General features: G+C 39.5%; 1 protein-coding gene across 1 annotated transcript; it reads right to left on the reverse strand.

Annotated features, from left to right (window-relative positions):
* Window positions 1-1,237: 1,237 nt before the first annotated feature.
* Window positions 1,238-20,605, reverse strand: GTF2H1 (general transcription factor IIH, polypeptide 1, 62kDa). Its single transcript, XM_009892006.1, has 14 exons — window positions 20,445-20,605; window positions 18,418-18,610; window positions 15,814-15,976; window positions 14,050-14,143; window positions 13,220-13,369; window positions 10,877-10,956; window positions 9,406-9,536; window positions 8,150-8,237; window positions 6,742-6,827; window positions 5,804-5,921; window positions 4,829-4,919; window positions 3,281-3,396; window positions 2,278-2,370; window positions 1,238-1,653 (listed from the first exon to the last, which is right to left on the reverse strand). The coding sequence occupies exons 1-14, from the start codon at window positions 20,596-20,598 to the stop codon at window positions 1,567-1,569; spliced, it is 1,644 nt and encodes a 547-aa protein (XP_009890308.1). The 5' UTR covers window positions 20,599-20,605; the 3' UTR covers window positions 1,238-1,566.
* Window positions 20,606-24,129: the final 3,524 nt, after the last annotated feature.

The raw sequence follows: 24,129 nt of genomic DNA on the forward strand, positions 1-24,129 counted from the left end.
TTTGGTGCAGACAGTGACATTTAACTGAAAATCAGCTTTTACCAAAATATTAGCAGAATACAAAAATCCAAAAACACTGGGTAAAAAGAAGCTGCTGACTTCCACGTCTCAGTTAAAGAAAAAACTCCTCTTGCATAAATGCAGCAGCAGCACAGAAGCACAGACTTGGCTATACAAACACATCTTCTCTTCTGTAGGAATCTGCATGAATTCTCCACCCAACATCATTACTAGCATGTTTTAGCATCATACCAATGGTGGCAAAATCTAGTATTAAGCCATCATGCAGGCTAATGGGGATTTATTCTGCCGTACTGAACACTGCTGTGCTTGCTTTGAAAACGTATTGTCACTCTGATTTGTCTTTGTAGTAAATGTAAATGTACTCTAACAGTCACGTTTAGTCAGAAGTAAAAAAGTTCAGTAGCCCATACTGGGCTTTAGGTACAGTCAAGATGACAACAAAATACAAGGATGTCATTAAACTGCATATATTATAGAAAACAGGTTTACTTTGCATTTAAGTCACATTTAATACAAGACAAGTTGGTCTGAAACTGTGAACTGATTCTATTTGGAACAAAGTATGGCACAGATTCCCAATACCTATGGATACTGTGTAAATAACACATTTTTCTCTTTGCAATGATTATCAATTCGCCAAAAATAGTGTAACAGTCAAAAGGGAAGAGTGAAGGAAAACACATTTAAGAGAAGAAATAAAAAATGTCTAAGAATTGAAAATAAATGACTACTTTTGTAAGAAACTTTATTTAACTTCATTTTTAAAAATGCATTCTCTCCTCAGAACAAATGCCACCGTAAAAAAAAAAAAAGAAAAAAAGAAAATGACTGCAGTAGCACCCACTTGCACTCAAAGGAAAACATACGAAACTGATGGCTGAAAAAATTCTGCATAAAAATCCAAGACTTCAGGCAAAAGTTTGCCCCCATGTGCCTTTAGGGACCCCAGACCATAAACAGCTTTCAGTGCAATGTCTCTTGCTTCCAATTGGTGGGGAAACATATGGCAGAAGCTTGTCTTCTGACAGCTACACTCTCCCAGATGTTTGAAGCAAAAACAGTCTCAGCTGTATTTGAAAATATCATTGTTAAACTGTTGCAGAAAGTACAAACAGAATTCAACAAAACGTCAGAATCCAGTGAAGAAAAACTTTTGAGTTCTACCCTGTGCCATACACTTCTTAAAAAAAAAAAAATTAGACAGAAAAACAGATTTTATTAATACACCCTCTTTAAATTTTTTATTTCTGAAAGCAGCTCTTTATGCAAATCAAAAGCAGTTCCTGAGTAACTGCAGTAAACAGTGTCTTTTAAATATTTTTGCGCCTCAGCTCTCCTGTTTTGGTTCTTCCTTGTTTTTCTCCCTAGTTTTCAAGTTTAATCTCAGTTCTTTTTCAAAAATGTGCAAGTTCAGTTAGCATCGTTTCCAGAAGTCCACAGCTTGCAGGTCTTCCTGCAACAACTATAAGATCTGCACATATGCTAGGTTGTACTCCTATACCTATTGCAGATTTTGCTCTCAAACCTGTACAGCATGCATTTTCACGTCTTCTTCAGCATACGCCGGGACTGCCACGTATGGAACTTATTGTAGGCCGTCTGCAGCATCTCTTCTATATGACTTACCAACTGAAACATTAAGAGGGAAAAAAAAATGTCCCACCTACTGCAAAACACATCCCCTCCTCTCCCTTTGATCAGATACTCGGTTGGATTCTTCCTTTTGTTTGCTAGGAGTAATCTCACTAAAATCAAGGAGGTATACCAGATAAAGAGAGAAAGGACCTTGAGGCTCTACTGCAAAGTATCTGTAGAGGGAGCAGTTCAGAGAGCCAGGAAGCTGAGAAGGTCAGAGGGAAGTGACACTTGATTGTGCTGTCTGTTCTAGTATCTGGTCTGTGACCACTTCAAGTCTGACATGGTGGGAAACAGTTTTGAAGTTGCTAAAATTCTACTTCACGGTGGAAGTGAAAAAAAGCCAACCACATTACTTCCCCTTTATATTGTCTCACTTGGGTAATTTCAAATTATAGTTTTTGACAGTTTCTGGTATTACTCAGCAAGTTGAGAGACAGGGAGAGAAGACATGCTTAACTGTGTACCCAATTTCCTGCTGCCCATTTCCTAGTTAACAAAAAACTTAAAATGCTCTAGGATAAGAAGTAACAAAGCTACCATCCTCTGATAATTATGGTTCAAATTATTAATATGCACTTATGTAATTAAAATTATTAAAGAGTATTTTCCCCTTACATTTGTGCTTAAATACTGTCTCCGAATCTTTTCTTGGAATGGGCAGAGCTTTGTAACCTGAAATCTTTCCAAGTTGCTCCTCATTTTCACAACCTGGGAGACAGAAAAAAAAAACAGTATTATAATCACTTGCACAGAAGTTTCATTTCCTTTAACAAATTTTTCTCCAACAAAACACCTTGTAACTAATTCTGGGGGCTACTTTAAGTATGTATAGTGTGAGAAAGAAAAGTTATTAAAGTAACAGTCTCTAACAATCCCTGAGTGCACATTAATTTTTGAGGAAAGTGCAGTGTGCCACTGTGATCGTTATTACTTTGGCAGTAAATACTACAGATAAGATATTCACAGAACCACCTTTTTTTTTGCTCCAAGCAAAGACTGCACCATGGATTCTCAGGCCACATTTTGCAGCAGAAAAATCCAACATATCTGAATGCTGATTTTTGTCTTTGTGATCCATGTGAGGTCAAAAGAAAGAATAGCAACAGAAAAATAGTTAGAGTCATATGCCTGGTCGTAGACAGATGTTTCTTCTTGAAGGCAACTCTGTTCTAAAAAGCAGTGTCTGTTTTGAAGCTATGACTGAGTAATTTTTGCAATGGATAGAAGAATAAGGAAAACTTTCTTGTAACTGCACTGTGGAGGTTATGTCTTAAGAGTTGGGGAAGGGGAGCTTTCGTGTGTGTTTTAAACTGGCAGTGAGAAACCTGCAGCTGGAATATAGCTGACCATTCTGTTTGAAACTAGCTTACAGCAACTGCTCCTGAAGGGGGCTAACAGACATGCAGTGACAAGGATGATTTTCACCAATAGCACCAGCAGAATTGCTGAAAAAAGTAGTATTTTACATTGTTTTGTGACCTTCAGTTCTAGGGATGAAGAAGTGCTGCACTGTTTTAAAGCACATGTATTAGTTCTATACTTCAAGTTAATAACAGTCATCCTAAACCAAGATCTGGCCACATCATAATCAGGGTCACGCTAGGAAGCTCTGCCTTACCTTTTCTTCTAGGAATGGCGTGTTAACAGGAAAGCAGGACCAGAAGTGTCGTAGCAGTTCCCCCACTGCCACATACAAGTGTTTTAGTTCAGACTGAACGTCATTTGGCACCATCTCTGCAACAGGAAAAAGATTTTGTCACATCACTCAAAACTGTCACATGAAAAATGAGAATGTAAGACTAATGAAGGAGTTCAGCCATATACATTTCTACTAGAATCAGGGAAAGGTTGGCTGGGAGGGAACACTGAGGTGCCTCACACCTGAAGTAGGAATATCAGCAGCATTAGATCAGGTGAGCTGCTATTTATGGCTATATAGTTGGAAGCTTGTATATTATAAAGGGAGATTTATGCCAGGCAAAGAATGGACACCAAACTTAATCCAGGATTAGAAGCAGTATATTTGTATTGTTTTAACAGTGTGGCAGTACTGTTCCTGAGACCAGCACCCTGTTCTCACAGCACAATACTAAATACTGTGTGGCAGATATTGCAAGCTTTTCTCTCTCTTATGTTAGCAATAAGAATATGGTCACAGCATGTCGAAGTTGAAAGATCCAGGCAGGAACAAGGAACTGTATCGCAGATCCTCTTAAAGAAGAAAGGATTCAACAACAGGGAAGGAACCACAGTCATAAAAACTAAAGACAAAAAGCACAAGCAGTCATTGTGGACGACAGGAGCACAGCAAACTGCACAGTGAATAGCGAACTCTAGGATGAGGCTGTTTTAGGGGGGAAAAAAAAAGCGGTGGTCACGCTCAAAGAAGTGGAGTGTAGCACCCAGTATGTCAACTGGGATGGGTAATCACTACTGATTGCTAACTGCTTTTCTTTCAGTACCATAAAGAACTCATATTTGCTTTTTCAGCTGTCTGAATCAGTTTCTGCTGCTCTTCAGACCAAGTAACAAAAGTTACACTAGAAAACTGTTATAAACCCTGCTTGTGAGAATAGGGATTCATCTGCTATGAGACTAAAGAGAAAGGAACTCAAACTGGCAGGAATGTGACAACAGAAAAAGGTGTGGTTGAATGGAGATGTGAGTAGGAGAGGTTGTCTGTTGTACGCTTGCACTCTACAAAAACGTCGTCCTTTTTCACAGCAAGCTGTGGACCTTAAATGTAGGTGCAAAAACACTAGTTCCAAACAATTATCTATACCTCACTTCCTTAGAGTTTTTCCAGAGTATGCCTTTATTTTCTAACACCCCCCCCCCCCCCCCCCAAATCAGAAAAGAGAAATGCTGAACAAGCTAACCCCATTATCTGTAAGAGGACTTAGTATCGAGTGCATCCTTCACTTGCTCTGTAAAATTTTCTCTCATTCACTTGCCTCAGCACTGGTGTAGCCAGTACCACCCTCATGGTGTGGCTGGGTGGTTGCTTTTCTTTTGTTGCTGCAACCCAGTATTATTCCAGCTACATGCTTCCATAGTTTCCTTTACCACTTTAACATACTCTAAGAGGGAGATGAAACAGCAAGCCAGGTACTGCTGTATAATGCAATAAGATATGAATAAAGTATTATACATCCTAAAGCCTTACGGTTTATGGCTTGCTGTGTTCCACCCTGCATAAGTGCTCCTCCAGGTGACAGGACTGCAATAGTGCTAGTAGCATCACCACTTGAAAGAACCTGAAGGGAGAGAGAGAACAAATACTTCGGACTGCTTTTTCTAGCAAAATGTTTTAAAAATAAGTTATATTTGAACTCCAATGGCAAAGATACAGTTGAGCAGATACAGTGGAAGTTCTGATAAAGAGTCTTTTCTTCTCCAGAATTAGACACAGTGCCTTTAAGTGCTACAGCTCATATTTTCAGTGAAAGCTCTCCAAACTATTACAGGCAAACAAACCTTTTCTCAAACCTTGTCCTCAAACCAGGACAGCTAGTAAGTGAACTGGCTGTGCAGCTACTTTTAAATGAGACAGAGAATTACGATGCAGAAACATTCACAGTTGTAGCTGCTTTACTTAGGGCCAAATCTAGGCTGACTAACAGAAGTTCAGGTACTGGCTGGGGAGGTTGGCTACATGGGTATGCTGCCCTCCAGTTGCCAGGACAGAGATCCTGTGCAGCCCACAGCGAGATCTACATCCTACCTAAGTGTATTTAGGAGTGGAAGACCTGTTCAGTTAGAAGCCTGCTTACTGTGACCTCTTAAGACCATGACATCCTAAGTTTCACGTGGTGGGATCAATATCATCAGCCTGTGCTTCATGTTGCATGACTGTCCTGCTTTACTACTTTATACCTTTACCAATTCCTCAAAAGAACATGGTACCAGTGGAACATAACTCTGAATATCAGCAATGACTCAGTTTCCTATTGTTTAGATTTTAAACACAATAGCTCAAAAGGTGTTGCCTAAAATTGTAAAATAAATCTAATAACATAAAACTATTGGAGATAATGAAGTTTACACTGAAAAATTAACATTCCAGTAGACACGAGATACAAGATTATACAGAAAGCAAGATGCTAATATCAAGGGTATTTTTTGGAGTATTCTTCCATACCTGAGTTAGTTTGGGTACATATGATTCCATTTCTTGCCTAATACTATGAAAAGAATTAATTATATCCTGACTGGTTGCATATTGCTGTGATTGAATTGGAGTTGGACCATGATAATACCTGTGAGGTGAGAAGAGAAAAGAGAAAAGTGTCTTAATAGAAGTGTTGGTAAAACAGAGGCCATACTCAATGGACAGTTCTTCAAGTGTTGCCAATTTTAGACGCTTTGCAACTGTTGCTGTTACTATCTAAATCTTATTTATTGACAGAGTAAAATACACTGCCACATAGAAAGAGGGTGGATTAGGGATGGTATGGCAGTAAAATAAGAGAACTATCTGTGTCACCTAGTTCTGGAAATACCATTAGAATGAAGGCATTCACACAACTTTCGATTGAAACTAAGCTAAAAGTTAGGTACACGTTTGGAACTGCTTTCTTTCCTGTGGTATTGCTCCTTTTCTGAAGTTACACCTATGGCTCTCAAACTCGAAAGTCTAGAAAACAAGAGGACTACTACTCCAAAAATACTAGAGCAGTGAGCAGTCCAAGCTATCCTGACTGCTCTTTTTTGCCTGGGATTGGAATTTCTTAGGATCGTATGTATTTTCTCATGTAACAAACCTTTTTCCACTGTAAGCTGCAAAAGAGTGCTGAACCACAAATACAGGTCTGATAGACTTTCACAGAAATTACATGTCAAAGCCCTTCAAGTAGTCTTACAGAGACTTAACTTGCTGAAAAGCAAGATGAAATGAAAATTTCAATGGGAATTATTTGGAAGTTGGTTTATGAAAGAGTTCATATTAGGTTTCTAAACTTAGCCTAAACACACTTGAGTGTGGCACAGTAGAGACTAAATCAGCTGATTCTGTGCAGGCTGTAATGAGAGACCTGATAGATTGAATATGCCGAAATAGCTGTGCATATTTTAACTTACCTATCAGACTTTAAGTTTAGTGCAATAGTTTTAACGCTATTATTCTTTTCTAAATCTTCATATTCAATGGACTCCTGCAGCTTCACCTAAAAGAAGCCAAACAATTATACATATTACTAATGAGGATGCAATTTGATGCTTCTAGTGACTTTTTTTTTTTTTCTTGAGTTCACTGAGTTTGAGCGGAAGGGTTACTAAAACATTAAAGAAAATGAAAGTGTGGAATGGTTCATGTCTACCTCCAGAGGGAGCAGTGCCCGATATTGTTTAAAGTGTGCAATTTGGAAGTCTTGGCACTACCGCTTTTTCTGTGGATTCTGGGCAAAACCTGCAGTCCCTGCCACTTCCAAAAAGTGCTCTGCTATACATAGCTCATTCTTCGTGCTCTCTATTCATGTCCAGATTTATTTATTCTCCAGATTAGCACACATAGTAATGATTCAATGGCTGGTGTACAAAAATGTAGGGCTAAAACCATAATAGTTACCCAAGCTATTTGGTAATAGTAGAGCTAGAGCATTAGTGGTGAGAGGCACACTGATAGCAGATTTGTACAGTGAGAAAACTACTTTTGAAATCTCCTACTCTCACGCTACTCTTTCACTCCTCTTTTCATCACATTTATTCTAGTCCTGGAATATCGTTTACTCCCCAGTAAAACCTGCAGCTTTCAGGAAAGTCAAAGCTGTTGACTGCCTCAACATTTAACAACATGTGTATTCTACAACTTTTTCCTCACAATATATGCAGGTTTTGAGTCCCCTTGGCATTTTCTCTTTAGGCTGTCAACTCTAGCAAGAGCATTCAATTGAGTTTTGTGGCAATTACAATACTCTTTTCTACTTTGTGAGCTGCTATGGTTAGTCTAAAACAGGCCATTTCAGTGCACCAGGCATCACTACACTTTCAGTTTAACCTCAGTTCAGCTTCTGACCTTAAGATGAAGGCTGCCATTTGCCAGCTTAATCATCCCCTCTGCAAACAATACACTTGATAGATTAATATCGGTGCTTGAACACCAATATCTCTGTCAGACTTCTGTAGAAGTTTTCAGGCATTTGGGGAAAAAAAGAAAAGTGTGTGTGTGGGAGGGGAATAGAACTGCACTGAATGGAAAGAGCCAGACTTATGGGTCCAATCAGAAGCATGTTGGAGATTTTTTTTACTTTCATTGGGCAGTACTGAAGAGTTAAACAGAAAAATACTTCAAAGTGTAATTTATTTGTGTTTACTAACAAAGGTACAGAGTTTCTTACAGGCCCTCAGGTTCTTATTCTATACACTCCTATGCAAAGCTAAATAAGTATCGCTTTAGATGCACCATAAAACAAGTAAGGAACGTTCAGCAATCTTCTGAGACAGAGCTTCCAGTTCTGTTCAATTAGAATTGCATCAGCTAACTTCATACCTTTTTCATTGGTGGCTGAAAGAAATCTGAATCCCTGGAGTTTCCATCCGTACTGCTGGTCTCACTGTAATGGTCATTTTGTGCTTCTCTTAAAATAGAGAAACAGCATTAAGAAGAATTCACCTCACAGGAAACTTAAGATACAAGCTAGAGACAAAGTAAATACATCTGTTTCAAAAAATTTATACACATCTTCACATACTGTATATAAACTTTTTTCCCCTTATGTCTTCATTTCTAGAAGTTGATGTAGATGGAAAGAACCAATTCCTCAAATAACCCTGTTTGTCAAGGGGGAAATTCAACAGCAGGGAAGGGTCCTTCTCCCTCTCTTCAGAAATAAGAGCATGCCAAGAATGCAAGCGGGACACAGCAAAATCATAAGTAAATTAGAAACATTTTGCATACACACTTATGCCAACCAGGTATTAGACGAACTATGAGAGCCCACAAATACTACTGTTTCAGAATGAGAGTTTTGTCTCTTTCTGAACTAAGAAACAGAAACACACATTACCCAGAAGAGATTGTTTAAGGTCCGTTGTTCAATTTGTGGAATACAGAACAACATGAGGGAGCACAGCTATAAAGAAGTATTTAATTAAGATCTCTCACAGGTAAGGTCTGTAAGATTTGGGTAGAGTAGTAATCTGTTGGTGGTTGTTTAGAAACCAATTGTAAAGCAGACTTCACATCAAACTCTCTTCATGCCTCTTTTAAGAAGTTTCATTTGTGAAGTTTACTGTAAATATACGTAACCAGCTGATACATTTTTTTGGTCAGGGGCAGGGTACTGCACTGGAGGAATCTTTCATCTGATCCACCCATGTCACACTGTTCTTTTGATTCCTCACTTACTTATGTCCATGTGCCCCACTACAGGAAGCCCTCCCCACCCCCCGACCCGCTCCTGGAAGGCAGGCAATAGGAACTCCCCGCACCAGACCTCCCCTCCACACAGCAAACAGAACACTACTGCAGCCTTCACCTGGGCTACAGAACTAAGGCAGAAACATCCTTTTCTTTTCTGATCTGCTTTGTACAATAACTCAGCTAAAAATAGTGTTTGTCATCTTCAACAGCTCTGAAGAACTTCCATAAAGTAAAATGGAACCTAAAGGTATTTTCATTTCTAGAGGAAAAAAATACTTTGCTCATAAAAATTAAAAGTAAAGGTTAGATGAGTAACTGAAGATGTGTTTTCCTTTTAGCAATTCCTTGTTACAAAAAAGCTTTTACACAACATTGATACTTACTGTTTCCTGAGGCCAGCTGCAAGGACCATGGCACTATGATGATTAAAGCGTTTTATAATGGCAGCATTGCTACTTTCTCTAGCGGATTTTGAGGCATTTGATGTAGAGGCCACAGAAGCAACACCATAGCCCTACAAAGAAAACAACATTAGCTACCTCCTGCCCCAAAATCAGAAGGATGATTCTCTGCTTTCCATTGAGTCAGGAAGTCTGCATGCCGCCGCCTCTGAACTTTACTGAGTGATATTGCATCATCATCTGAAGCAGGATTTTCCTACCTTCCCCACACCATCACCTTACGTACTTTGAAGAAACTCCACACACTATTTTAGTCTGCTAGCACTTGGCAGTTTAGAGGTGTCCGAGAGAAGAAAATTCTCAAACTTGTAGTTTTATAAGACCATGATCTGTTACAAGTAAAACCAGAACAGCTTTAAAAAAAAAAAAAAAAAATTTAAGGATCACCTGTATGAAACAGACAGGCATTGATGCTAAGTAAGAGCTAGCAATTGTTTTACTGACCTCTTTTTAACATCTTGTGGGACACAAGCAGCCCGCAGGGTAAATGACAGTTATCAGGAGGATGTGATACCACTAGGAATTCAAAAAACCTCAAGCCTTAATGTTGGCAGTGTTCCCCAGTTACCAGGTGGCTGAAGGCAACTCACTTTACCCCATGCTCAGTTTCATGCTTGCAGTTAACCAGCCTCAAAAGCTAACTAGGGCAGTTTGCACAGCACTTCAAACATACCTATCGTAAAATCCTAGTCCAGTTTCAGACTTAGCTTTGTACAACCCTTACCAGGAAAAAAAAAAAAAACAAAACACCAACTTAGACATGCAGCATCAGTGTTAATTACAACTCAAAAGTTTAAGTTAAATCAACTGCAGTAAAGTGCATCTGTAAGTTAAGTGCATCTGTAATTTATTTCACGTTATAGTACACCACTTATAACAATTGTTTTAATTTGTACTTGGAGGCAGGTGATAGTTCAAGTTAGTAATATTTTTAGGAAAACACAGTATTTAAAGCTAAACAAAGAAAACTGTATAAAGTGTCCTTAAAATTAAGCTGAATCAAATAGCAATGTTCAAAGTGAGAACAAATGCAAAGAGTTCTTCCTGGTTTGTGCTACTCTTTTGTACGTTGTCACAGCTTCTAAAGGGTAGGAAGAAACCAGAGTCCACTTTAGACAATAAAGCCATCCAAGTGAAATAATTCTTTAAATGAAGGCAGTCCTGCTTTTATACCCGGCATGCTAAGGCAGACATCTGAGGCATACAGGTCCACCGGCACAGTCTCCATTTCTTTACACACGTACAACTGTATAAATGTTGACTACCCAACCATTGCAGGAGCCTACTAAGTGATGTGTTTTAGAATTAGCGTTTGTAGTTATTTTAATAGGAGAGGGACCCATTTTCTCCTCAAATGAAACTAAGGGGGAGGGGGGGGTTGCCAAGTACTTACTTCATCTAGCGTTTTATCTTCCAAAGCTGTTAAATCTATCAGAGGGTTTTTCACTCCTTGAGACACCATTGCTTTTAACCCTGTATGAAACAAAGAAAAAAACCATGACAAACTGTATCTAAATAAATAGGAATAATTGTGGGAGTATTAAATTATATTTAACCTTTAGAAGGAGAAGACAAAGGCTCTGCAGATGCCCAAGTATCACTGTGACTAAAACTTTCAACCCTTTTCAAAGTTCCATTTAAAATAAGCAATACACTTGGAAAGTTATTGTAAGAGATCATCCTACTAGTTAGCACAGTTTTCATCAACTTCTATGCACCACTGAATACTGTTTGGTTAAAAAAAAAATACTTGAAGATGCAATTATATTATTTGTGTTAGAGGGAACTGGGAAACCTCACTTGTGTGTTTCTTCTAATGTCAGCACTGTTTTGCTACCCTGTCTTTGGTAGAATGATAATTTATATCTGGTGACAGCTTTTACTTTTGAAGGGTTGTGGATTCCTAATAGAATGCTTTAATTAGTCAGAATACATATTAAGGAATGGTGTTAAGTCATCTCAACTCTCCACATTTCTGTATCATCACAAATCTAACTCAAAAATTCAATAAAAACGTAAGTCAGATAATATTCTAAGATTTCACGTTAAAAAGGCTGAGAGAGAACAGGGATGGCAACTCCTCTGGAAAATCTTAAACAGGATCCATCTTCGTCTGTTACTAAAAATTGATCTATAACAAAAGCTATACCTGTTGTAAATTGTGCACGTACCACAAAACGATGCCTTATGGAAACAAAATTATGCCATATTAACTGATGGCAGAGCATAATCAGCATGATAGTATATTATGGATTTTATTACAGATTTACTGTTGTATGAGTTGTGGTAAAGAGTATTTCTAGTGCTACTACTTTCCACTTTTGAGGCCTGCATGGATGAACACGGACAATCTCAAACACAAAAAGGAAGCCTACAGAGGGTGGAAGCAAGGACAGGTAGCCTGGGAGGAATACAGAGAAACTGTCCGAGCAGCCAGGGATCAGGTTAGGAAAGCTACAGCACCGAGAGAATTACATCTGGCCAGGCACATCAAGGGCAGTAAGAAAAGCTTCTACAGGTACATCAGTGATAGAAGAAAGATGAAGGAAAATGTAGGCCCTCTCCAGAAGGAAACAGGAGACCTGGTTACCCAGGATATGGAGAAGGCTGAGGTACTCAATGACTTTTTTGCCTCAGTCTTCACTGGCAAGTGCTCTAACCACCCTGCCCAAGTCGCAGAAGGCAAAGGAAGGGACTGGGAGAATGAGTAACTGCCCACTATAGAAGATCACGTTTGAGCCCACCTATGAAACCAGAAGGTGCACAAATCCATGGGACCTGATGAGATGCAGGTCCTGAGGGAACTGGCAGATGAAGTTGCTATCCATCATGTTTGAGAAGTCATGGCAGTCCAGTGAAGTTCCCACTAACTGGAAAAGGGGAAACATAACTGCCATTTTTAAAAACTAAGACCTGAGGAACTACAGGCCAGTCAGTCTCACCTCTATGCCAAGCAAGATGATGGAGCAGATCCTCCTGGAAATTATGCTAAGGCCCATGGAAAATAGGGATGTCATCAGTGACAGCCAACATGGCTTCACTGAAGGCAAATTGTGCCTGACAAATCTGGTCTACAGTGGGGTTACAGCATTGGCAGATAAGGGAAGAGCAACTGACATCATCTACCTGGACCTGTGCAAGGCATTTGACACTGTCCCGCACGCCATCCTTGTCTCTAAATTGGAGACATGGATTTGACAGATGGACCACTCAGTGGATAAGGAATTGGCTGGATGGCCGCACTCAAAGACTCCAACTCTCAGTTAAACTGAAAGAGGGTAGATTTAGATTAGATACCAGGAAAAAATTCTTTACTGTGAGGGTGGTGTGACACTGGAACAGGTTTCCCAGAGCAGTTGTGGATGCCCCACCCCTGGAAGTGTTCAAGGCCAGGTTGGACGGGGCGTTGAGCAACCTGGTCTAGTGGAAGGTGTCTCTGCCCATGGCAGGGCATTGGAACTAGATGATCTTGCAGGTCCCTTCCAACCCAAACCATTCTATGATTCCAAAGGCTGATCTGTTTCAAGAAATGCACTCACTATCAAACACACTAAGAATAGCAAAGCGATAGCTAACTTTCAATGATAATCTGTAGCTTTCACTTTACACTTCAACACATAAAGAAAACTTCTGCCTTTAGCTTTGCTAGGTTTACTAGATATACCTCAAGTGTTGTGCTCTATGATATAGTTAAGAATGTAGCAGCCTACTGCAGAAACAAAGTCAAAACACTTACCTTTTTCATCCAGTTTGGCACATTCCGCAAAGAGGTCCTTTGAGCCTGTGTTGAGCCTGTCCCGATGGAAATAATGAGACTGAAAAAATCGCGTCCAGAATTCCCTCTCGGTCATGTTATGTGGAACATTTTCTGCATATTTCATTTTTACTGTTAACAAAAACCACAATGGTTACATACGGTTCTGCAAATCTTAATATGGTATTTTATGTTAAAATTTCCTTGCTTTCTGTCTAATGCTGCCTTCATTTATGCCCATTAAATGTAAGGGAATGCAGTAGTTAAGCATGAGCAAACAGGTACCCTTTTATATGCTGCAATGCTAGCTAATGCTTTGAAAAGAAATGCCCATAACAGTAGTCTGAATACTCTAATTTCAATTGCACACGCTCAAGAAGTCTGATTTGCCAGAGTTCTAGTTACTCTTAGAGTGGATCTAGTCTTTTTAACCTGGAGTGAAAATGAACCAGTGTCAGTATTCAATATAGTGCGGGAGAACAATGGCAATCAGATTCTTTTCCTCCCAAAGGTGATTTAATGAAAAATAACAATTAATTTAAATGCCAAGTAAGATAGTATCATGGGAGCCAAGAAACTACTCACAATTTAAAAAAATTTTCATTTAACAAAATCAAGTTTTCATTTCAAAACCATGTTTTAACACACGTTTCTTCCCATCCCTCAGACAAGGCAGGGAAAATCATCCAGAAGACTGAAGATACGGTCCTTTATACTTCCAGGTTCAGACTAACATTCTAGTCTTGCCATTGTAAGAGAGCAAAGAACAAATATTAAATGGATGTATTTATTATGTAAAGCACTATTCTTACCTGCAGGATATGTTCGAAATATGGATTCAATGATATCTGAAGTCAAGTTATACCTCAGACCATTGCAGCCATCTGTTTGAGGCCGTACATCAGCCTAAGAAAAAGCATACAGGGAGGAAACACAGTCATATCTGAATGCTTTCTGTAACTGGAGAAGGAAAAAAAAATGCCATCTTGTAATCAAATTCTGCTGCAGATAAAATAATTTACCTCCTCCAACAATCCATAGCATATTTGATCATAAATAGGTATTTTTAGAATGAGAAATTAAAGAACATGCATTAATTTCTTTATTATACTTGCCACTTAAGGGATGATTCAACAAATAGACTGCAAGCTTTACAAGACGAAAAGCAAAGACCCCTCCCATCAGTCAAAAGAATGTATGTTTACTTTAATATATCCTTATAGGTGTGCCTATATACCTAATCTTTTGTTGTTCATTCAACAATTCAGCTAGTGAATAACCAGTGATGATAATGAAGTGACAAAAAAAGGATTTATGGCCTTTACACCTTATTTCCTTATACACTAAAAGCATCTCAGTATAACTGATAAATAACACTGAATTTAAAAGTTGAGGGTAAGCCTTAGTCAGAACTTGCAAGTTAGATCTCAGTGATCTCTTTAGGAAGCTCTGGAGCAAGCAAGTGCTCAGTCCAATTCTCAGTAACAGGAAAAAGTACACGATTGCGTATGCTGCCTCCCTTTCTTCCTTTTCCTGTATACCTAAATTCTAGTTTTTGTCCTATCTTCTTCCTAGGGAAACACTCATTCTGAACAGAGCCAGATAGTTATTTTAACTTGAACTAGGACACAAATACCTGAAGTTTTCTTCTTCACAAATGCAGAGTACACAAACACAACCAGTTACTTTAAGAAGACTTCAATTTTGAAGGTTTGGGTATGGTTGTTGGGTTGGTTTTTTTTAATGTTAAGGAGTACGCATAACAAGAAACAGGAAATCAGAGCAATCAAGTTCATTTGGTAACTGATTCAGGTATTTCTAGGGTGAAAAAACAAGTCTTTGTACAGCAGCTAAGTCATAGAACAACTCTCACCTCCCTTGATGTGTGCAGTCATTACAAAGGTGCAAATGAGATTCCAGCTAAAGAGTCATAACTTGTACGAATTTTGTGGCAGAAGTAGAAACATGTCTCTGTGGGAGGAATCTGAAGATTGTACCTAGATTACTTTTAGACTGCATTGAGGTTACCAAAGCATGGTTACTACAAATGGGTAACATAACGGAAAGTCGGGGCAAGAGAGAGATGAAACGAGCTTTCAGATATACACACTGTTCTTCAAGTAGCTGAAAGCATGTACTGGTTTAAAAAAACTGGGGAGGGAATAAAACCTTTTGTGTGGAAAGTCTTTGCAGCTTCATTTATGCATGTCAATGCTGCAACAGATACTCTTTTTAACTTAGAGACTTAATACACTGTAATCTAGTGACTGTAAGTTCACTGTTATTCCTGTTTTAAGGAAGGCAGAGCAGCAGTATAAACAAATTCTGTCTGTTGTCAATTTAAAGTTCAAATTGAGCGTCTTAAATTGAAAAAGTTTTGAGGTTACAGATTTGTGTAAAACTTTTTTTCCCCTCCTTTACACTTGGAATAGTCTAACTAACATGCGGAGAGACGTTAAGTTGAGGAACCTGGAAAGAACAACGTTAAAGTATATGGGAAGAAAGTATATGAGCAGAACTCGTACTTTACTCAATTTGTTTGCTCTAAAATCCTTAAAGTTAGAAGTTCAACGTACCAGAAATGCTGCAGAAATGCCCACATCCTGCTTACTAGGTGCTGCAGAATTATCCCCTGCATTCAGACTTAAACGGTTGGCCCAGAATTCTTCAGCACTGATTACTTGGCTCACAACAAGGTCTTTATAGAGCTGAAACAAAACAGGATCTTCTTGCAGCATTCTGGTAAAAGAATGTATTGAATAGAATTGAAACGCTGCAGAATAAATCACTCAGATTTCCATAACTAACATGAGTTCACAAAAGGAACAGAAACCAACTTTTCTTTCAAAATGCTGTGCATTTCTTAATAAGACTGTGTAAACAATCAGCCTCAATAGCTATATTTGTTTCAAAAGACTTAAGAAAGGACTAAAGGAGGACTAAGGAATAGCATTAAATGCTAGAAAACAGTAACGGTTAGGAAAAAGTTAATGTGGGATTAACATCTTGTCCTAAAATATTCTGTGGTGCTCTTGTGTCTTTGCACATCCAGGACTGGAGTATTCTAAATTGTAAAAGCAAAATGAATTTTCTTGAACTTCTATAATAAAGGTCTCATGGAGGGAAACAAATGAGATTTCAGCGCTGTCCAATTCTTGTTTAAGATCCTAAAATGCAGTAGCTACAGGTCTCTATTGTAGTGCAAGGGCACAGATTACAAAATATGCGTGGGACAAGAGACCTTGAAACACACGTTGTTGTTTGTTCATTTATGTTTCTGTTGGTGACAGTAGGATCTTCATCACTTAACTATCACATGCAGCACAAGTGCTACAGAAACATTCAGTGTCACTATTTTCACCAGGGAATAATGTTTACAAAAGTTATCATTCAAATATCACCCTTACTATCCAAAATGCAAAGAATGTATGCACCTGAAACTTCAGTTAATTAATGTTTAAGCAGCTTTTCATACAGCTGTATACCTACTTTGAAACCCATTAGGGTATTTTCAGGGAAACAGGCACGCATGTTTATAATCGGCCAATAACGTCAACAATCTTTATCATATACCTCAGGGTCTTGATCATTTGCAAACAAAAAAAAAGGGGGGAATCTTATGAATACATAGTACGTGTGGTCTAGGGAAGAACATGGATAAACTGCATTCTGGACTGAATGGAGGTCTGTAGCTGCTCTAAGGATGAAGTAGGATGAGGTGGAAGTGAAAACTTAGTGGCAGGACATTCCTATTACATTTTAACCACCAATGTTTTTCTAGTTTTTCTTGTTGGTACAAATATGGATTAGTGGCAATTCTTTTAGTGCAGCAGGAAGCAGTCTGTTATTCTAATTGCTTCATTAAAACTTGGAATTTTGGTACATGCCTGATCCACATACATCAATAAATGGAGGAACTGCAGCAGGGACTCTGGATGTAGTACCCTTCCAGAACAGGTGGAAACTTTTTTGCCTCATCTGTTGCAAATTAAGCTAATGAAGCACCATCACTAAACCTGGACTTCTAATCATCAAAAGAACAGACTATGACTGAGTATGTGCAGAGATTCTGTTTTTTCTGCAACTAGAAAGCTCTTGGCACAATCCTGTAAAACTCCATTTAAGGACACAAAGATTCAGAGCTATGAGTGCTTATGTACTCAGTATTAATACTGTTAGAAATAAGGCATGTGGCATAAAGAAACTAGTGTGATAATAGTGCCAAAGCAGTCTGTGCTGCTGTAGACCCTAGTGGTTGCGGCAGTACTGGAAACAGTAAAACCTGGACGTTTCACAGTTTCAGCACAAGGGTTCTTGCCCTTCTGCTGGGAAATCTTGTAGAGATCACATCTGCCCAATGAGGCAATGCTCCTATGTTTTGAAAAAATCTAGCTTTAACTTACCTAAGTTCAAAGCTAGACCAGTCTTTGGAAGCAGAAGCTAGTAAATAGAGGATTCAGAGCAGATGCTAAAATGAAGTGAAACTCATCTGGGGAGATGCAGAGAAGGGTGCTCTGTGGCCACAAGGACTGGTTTAACACAAACATTTAAAGGAACGAAGTGTACCTTAAAAGCCCTTTTGGGAAAAGGATGTCCTGAATGTCTTCTCAAGACATTGTTTTAGAATAAACATTCTGTATGCCAAATAACAAACTAGTGCATCTCAAGTCAGATGCATGAAAATACCTAGCAATTTACTAGAGTGAAAAAAACACCAGGAAAGAGGATTTGAGGGGGAAGAGGTTATACAGGAAGGAAAAAAAAAGTCACAAATCAAGAAAGGTGAGAACTTCTGGAAAGGGAAAAAACACATCTTTCAAGCAGCTTTTTTAACTGACACATATCTACTTAAGAAGATTGAAGAGACTGCCAGTTGGGTGCTTTCATCTCATAGCCACGGATAACAAAGACTGGGTGGCAGCCGGGCTGGCTGCCTTTACACCTCAAGAACGTGTCACTGAGAACACAAGTATAGTCTCAACATGTTACAGTTATGTAAGTCTCAAGGAACTGCCTCTAAATTGAAAGCGGAGAGATTCTTACTAGGAAAACAAATGTCGTAGCACTAACGATGTGGCAATAACAACAACTGTTAGCAGAAATACACTATAGTTAGGGAATAATTAAAAAAAAAACAAACAAACAAAAACCCCCAAACTTTGAGGCTCCTTTCCCTTTACCTGTTCTTCTCCTCAAGTTCTTTATTGGCTTTCCTTTTGAACTTGGGCAACAGTTGTTGAAGAAGATCCTTTACTGCATCTCGCTCCTTCACTGCTGTGCTTTCATTGGAGAAGTGAAAGTTGGTTGTGTCCCCTGCATGCAATACTAGCTGAAGCTGAATTTTAGCTTTACCTTCTGGACTGATTTTCTGGCCTAGATTACACAGAAAGTATTAATTAGCAACAGACAGTAAGCTTATACAAGAAACTGTCTTCTCTAGAGTGTTCGCTTATAAGCGAGTCATCTAATTAAATACCAGTATCCTGTGTGTGAATTCCAGCCATGAAAGTGGGACAGTCTTCCCCTTGAATTAGTTTGAACCCTGCACCTTGCTCTCTCTAAGACAGAGACACCAGCAGCCAATTGCTCAGTATCCTTCAGCTACTGCTCAGGAGACCTAATTTATCTTTGCATTCCCCACATCCTCCATTAGAAAACTGCTGCAAATTGGATTGTCATCACCTGGACACTTTAACCTGGTACCAATCCAGGCTGTTGCTGAAAGGTGACAACCTCATTCCCCCTTTGCACTTCTTCCTGCTGCCTTTCTTGTACGAGTGTTAGCGTTCGTGTAGCAAGCCGAACCAAGGAACTGATCCACTGAAAAGTAACCCCCTTTTGTTTTTCCAGCTGGACCAGTTCCTGAAGAAAAGTGGTAAGAAAGCAGATGCAGGGTGGGGTAACAGCATGTCTGTTGACAGCAAAGGTATGCTGGTTTCCAGTGGCGTGGTAAGCACATTTAGCCATTAGTACTCCCTAAGTCGATCCCCAATGCCTCCAAGGTGCTATTACACCCTCATGACTCATAAGGAAAACCTAAGTCCTGCTTCCTTTCTCGTAACCAGAGGGAGCAGAGGCTACAACAACTACGTTTATGGCCTATTGTCTATATCAACTTCAGTGTAGCGCTGCACATGGCATTAACCTAACTTTGAATCCTACCCCTTTCTGCAGTGCAAGTGGGAGAACAAGAGCCAGATGTCACCACTAAATCATCACCTCTATTACAAATGTAGAAATACCCCCCCACGCTTTTTTTTTCAATTTTAGATGAAAAAAGAGCATCTTTCATCTAAGTTAAAAAGACTTCAATGCCTATACATGTAAGTATTTAAAATATAAGCTCCTTAAATGTAAGTAAATAGATAAATAAAACCTTAAAAGTTGTTTATTATAGGTGAACAGAACTTTTAAACTCCTTATCACATTCGTATTTAAGAAAACAGCATATTAGTTCTGAATCATCACACACACTTTTGATCATGCTGCAGTACTTGTATGTCACTTTAAACAGCAATAATCACTAAACCTTCACCAAGTGACACATACAACTTTCTTTTTATTCCTTCTTTGGCATTACAGCACATGGAATATGAACACTAATTGGAGCCAGAAAGGCAGCATGCTATAGACATTTACTGTTCAGATTTGACTTGCAAGTACTCTGCTATTGCAACAGCAAATGCTTATTTGGAATGTTACCAGTGAGGCCAAACTACAGAAGCTAGCACTTCTGAAGCTGTGGTCTGTTGGATGAAAATAAAACAGGGAGGTTCATTTTATATGAAAATTGAAACAGCTTTAGCTGCATAGTTTAACAGATGACATGCCAGATAGCTTCTGTGTTAGACCCTGAAAATCCTATACTCTTCCTCAACCCTCCTCCCACCCTTCAAAAGCATATGGCATAGATTATTTTTCTGTTCAATTTATTGCAGAAGTTTATCAAAAGTTAATAGTAAATGCAGTATAACTTAAACACCTGAAGACTACAGAAGTTCTGCAGTAGCATCCTTAATAAACTGGTGATACTTCACCATGGTCCTGATCTCTGCTGCTACATGGAATAACCTAGTCAAAGCTCCAGATCCTTGCAACCTTCCTAACTTACCTACTTCTGTTTTATGGCAAAGCAGCTTTGGGTTGTATTTTAACATTTATCAAAATACTGCTTACTGAAGCTGGAACAGGAGAAATGTTCACTTACATTTTATGTCGGCATACATATGGCTGACTGTGAATCGGTCTTTGCCTTCAGGTGCCCATGCTATCCTTTCAGCCATAAGGTAGAGAGCTCCATCCTGCTTCTTCTGACGTACCTTCTTTACAATCAGTAACACTTCTTCGGATGACGTTGCCATTGTGGCTACAAGGTACTATTAAAAACATACAGTTGATCTGATTAGTATAATTATTTTTGCTGTAACTCCTTCACTACTCCTATCTACATCAAAGTATTACAACCCAGATTTACTTGTTAATGCCTACATCATTTTCGAAACATTCCAGATAAACGTGCTCCCCTCTGTCAGCGCAATCAGCATTTTTATTTAAACAAAATACTGCCAGCTACCTAAATTCATCTAATTATGTTCCTGATACTGCTTTTGCTCCAATAAAAGACCCCCAAATCTTACATTTAAACTGACAACCAAATTTCCCTGTTTTAATGTTCCTTTCCTGTTTTTTTAAGTTCAGAAGAATACTGAACCTAAGCAATGACATAAATTCCAAATCTCCTCTGGCATTTGGCAGCAATTCCCTTCTTCAGTGTGAATGGCAGATGTTAAGTAATTTCAGAAAGGGGAAGGATACAAGGTATGCGAAAAATCATGGATTTTCAGTTCTCTGTGCTAAAAGTATGGTAGCCCAGTTACACTCCTGTTCTTATTGTGGTGGGTTTTGTCTAAGGCTCCAACAATGTTTTGTACACTCGATTCCAGCTGTCCAGTTTCCCACCCCTCTCCCCCAAAGTCCAAGGGACTAATGTTATACTACTTCAACATGATAATTTTGTCACCAGTCTCACATCAACAAGCCTTTAGATACTTACTGCATTCTTCTCCCCAGCAGTTGCTATCATTTCTCTCCACAGGTTCACCCTACAGCCTTAAATTTCTCAAGAGATTAAGGACGCCGCAAGTATGACTACATTCTATTAACAGCTATCAAAAAAATGACATCTTTGGTATGTCTGCTGTAAATGTTTAGTCTGTCCAGTTGCTGTATTTGGTACATCGTAAACTTTACTATTGATAGGTAACACAATATTTTCAAATGCTGATATGCATGTTTCATGTGCTTTAGAATACCTGTAATATTTGCTGGGGCCTGCATCAAACTGCAAACAGCAACCTACATCAGCTATCGCACTACTAGTATCACAGCATTATAATTCTAAGCATTTAAATTCACATACTTTTTATTTCTCTTTAAAAAATCATCAGCAAGATAGGATATTTTACTCTGACGATCTGGACAGTAGCATAGCGTTCTCTTCAGCGGAAGTCTTACAAGCCCATTTCCGAAATGAGTTAAGTAAAATACTAAACAGAAAGACTTGATGGCAAAAGGGCTCTGCACTTAAGCTTCGCTCCTTCATCATTTCAGTCATCCGAAGCTTTGCCAAAGACTTCAGTGATGCTGAGCTGAACGTGGGGTTTCACATCAGAACCACTGCAGCAGTCACTAGAACACGCTGTGCCACATTCAGAGCCGCCCTGCTAATACTTCTCTCTCAAAGAAAACTGCATGGCATGATTTCAGGACTGTTTCCTAGCATAATCCATTACAGTCTCCCCAGCAGCATTATCCTCATTCAGTGGTATTCACACTACCATTTTATGGAGTTTCCTGTTGCAGGTCTGTAGTCTCTCATCAGCACCTTATCCTTACTGGAAAAAGGCTGCTGGCCACAGACTCTAATAGAATAGAAACCTCAACATATGCAAGACTAAGGATTTTGACTTTTTTTCTCCCTTTGTTACTTTGCAGCCATTTAAGGTCATTATTATCCAACACAGTAGAGACAAAGCCACAGAATGCAAAGGAATGAAACCTGTATGGAACAAAAAGAAAAAGGAAAGCATTTCCATAGTCAGCCTCATTCTGATGTACGTTGCTTTGCTCTTCTACCATGCTATTTCACCCACCTACAACCAGTCTTTTCAACTACCGAAGAAAATGATCAGCAGCTAGCAACTTCTTTACAACTGTGGTGGTTCTAGCACACTACCCTGCAGTGTGCAATCCATGAACGCACAATTATCCCACGAGCGGCTCATTCTACCTTCTGGGAGGGTGAACACACTAGCTCACTGCTGTTCTAATTTATGTCATTGCTGTGCTTCCTTTTTCATGCAGTAATTTACAGTGGCAGTAGGATGATATAACTCACCAGCACAGTAAGCATTACACAGAATGGAGAAAACCCTGAGCTGCCTTTTGAACAGTACATCAGAAAGAATAAAAAACATTAATAATGAGGATTTAGGAAGGTTACTGTCTTTTACTAATGAAAACAAGATGGCTTCTTGTTAGAAGTAGTACAGGAAAAATTCTAAAATGGAAATCTTGCCTAGCTGCTAGAAAAGCATGAGGATGGTCTCCTGCCGACTGCAGAGAGGAAGGCTATGTCCTCGCTAAGCACTCACAGTACACCAGTCATTTTCTTTTCTTTTTGGACACTTAAGGCTTACTATGCTGACTGGTGACAGCCATCAATGATCTATTCACGCCTGCCCAAATTTCATAACCTCTATATTTAACAACTGAAGTTTCCAGGAATCAGTACTGCGGACGATGACACTGCTGCTCAAAGGGGACAAGAACTGCAACATGCACATGGAGAAATTCTGTTATTTTACAGCTTTAAGTGATTACTTTAATCTGCTGTTAAAAGAAGCAGCATTAGACTTCTTCAGCTGCAAATTCTGGAAGACAGACCCTTCTCTGGTCCAAGTATCTTCCAGAATAGGAAGGTCAGACATGGTTTATTTTAAATTCTCCAGCAGCAGAGCTTTTGAAGTGATGGTTAATAGTTCTAAAAAGCACCTGGATCAATCAGTAGCCCTAACCCACGGGGTATGACTTGTCATTAAGCCTGTCTTGAGGATGTTAATTTCAGCTGCAGTTTACAACTGGCAAGGTCTATCAGGAAGCTTCAGTGCTGGCATAAAACAAACAAAAAAAAGGTCCTGTTTGCTTATTCACCTATAAACACCACCAACCAGGTACCTCTCTTCTCTATTCCGTACGACACCTGTTCTGAATGTTCTCTGTTACCAGCATTTCACTCCAGTCTATTCCCGTGTGGTTTTGTCAAGTTCTGAGCAGAAATAAAGGAAACCTTTACACATTTTAATAATCCTGATCAAGTCAGGATTATTATTATTAGGCAGGGGCTGGCAGGTGAGCTCTGACAGATTTGATGCAGGCCTAGCTGCTAGGTTTCCACTCCCCACAGGGAACAGCAGAATATCTACGCTAACGGCCCGGACTGAACCGCAGTGGCATGGGTCTGCAGCAGGGCCCTGACGCTCAAAAGCACAGCCCAGGGACTTCTTGGGGGGTGCCCGGGAGCTGTCAGAGCAGCACCCCGAGGGGCAGCAGCAGACCTGTAGGAGGAGTACAGCTCAGCAGAACGCAGAGCTGTGAGAAGTGCCATTTGCCTCGGACACCGCTGAGCAGGGCAGTGAGCTGGAGGAATCCGCGGTCTGTGCCCCTGAGGGGTCAATCGGGCCTTCCTTCCTCCGCATCACCTGCGCTCCGCATAGCGTTTCGGAGAAACGGGCCCGAAGCACCGGCGGGTTCGGCTTCTGGCGGCCCCGGCAGAGGGTGGCGGCGTCCCGGCAAGGAGGTGCGAGGGCACCTCTTTGTCTATCGCCCTCACC

This window comes from Charadrius vociferus, unplaced genomic scaffold (genome assembly GCF_000708025.1).
Source record: "Charadrius vociferus isolate BGI_N301 unplaced genomic scaffold, ASM70802v2 scaffold179, whole genome shotgun sequence".
In the NCBI taxonomy this organism is placed as follows: Eukaryota; Metazoa; Chordata; class Aves; order Charadriiformes; family Charadriidae; genus Charadrius; species Charadrius vociferus.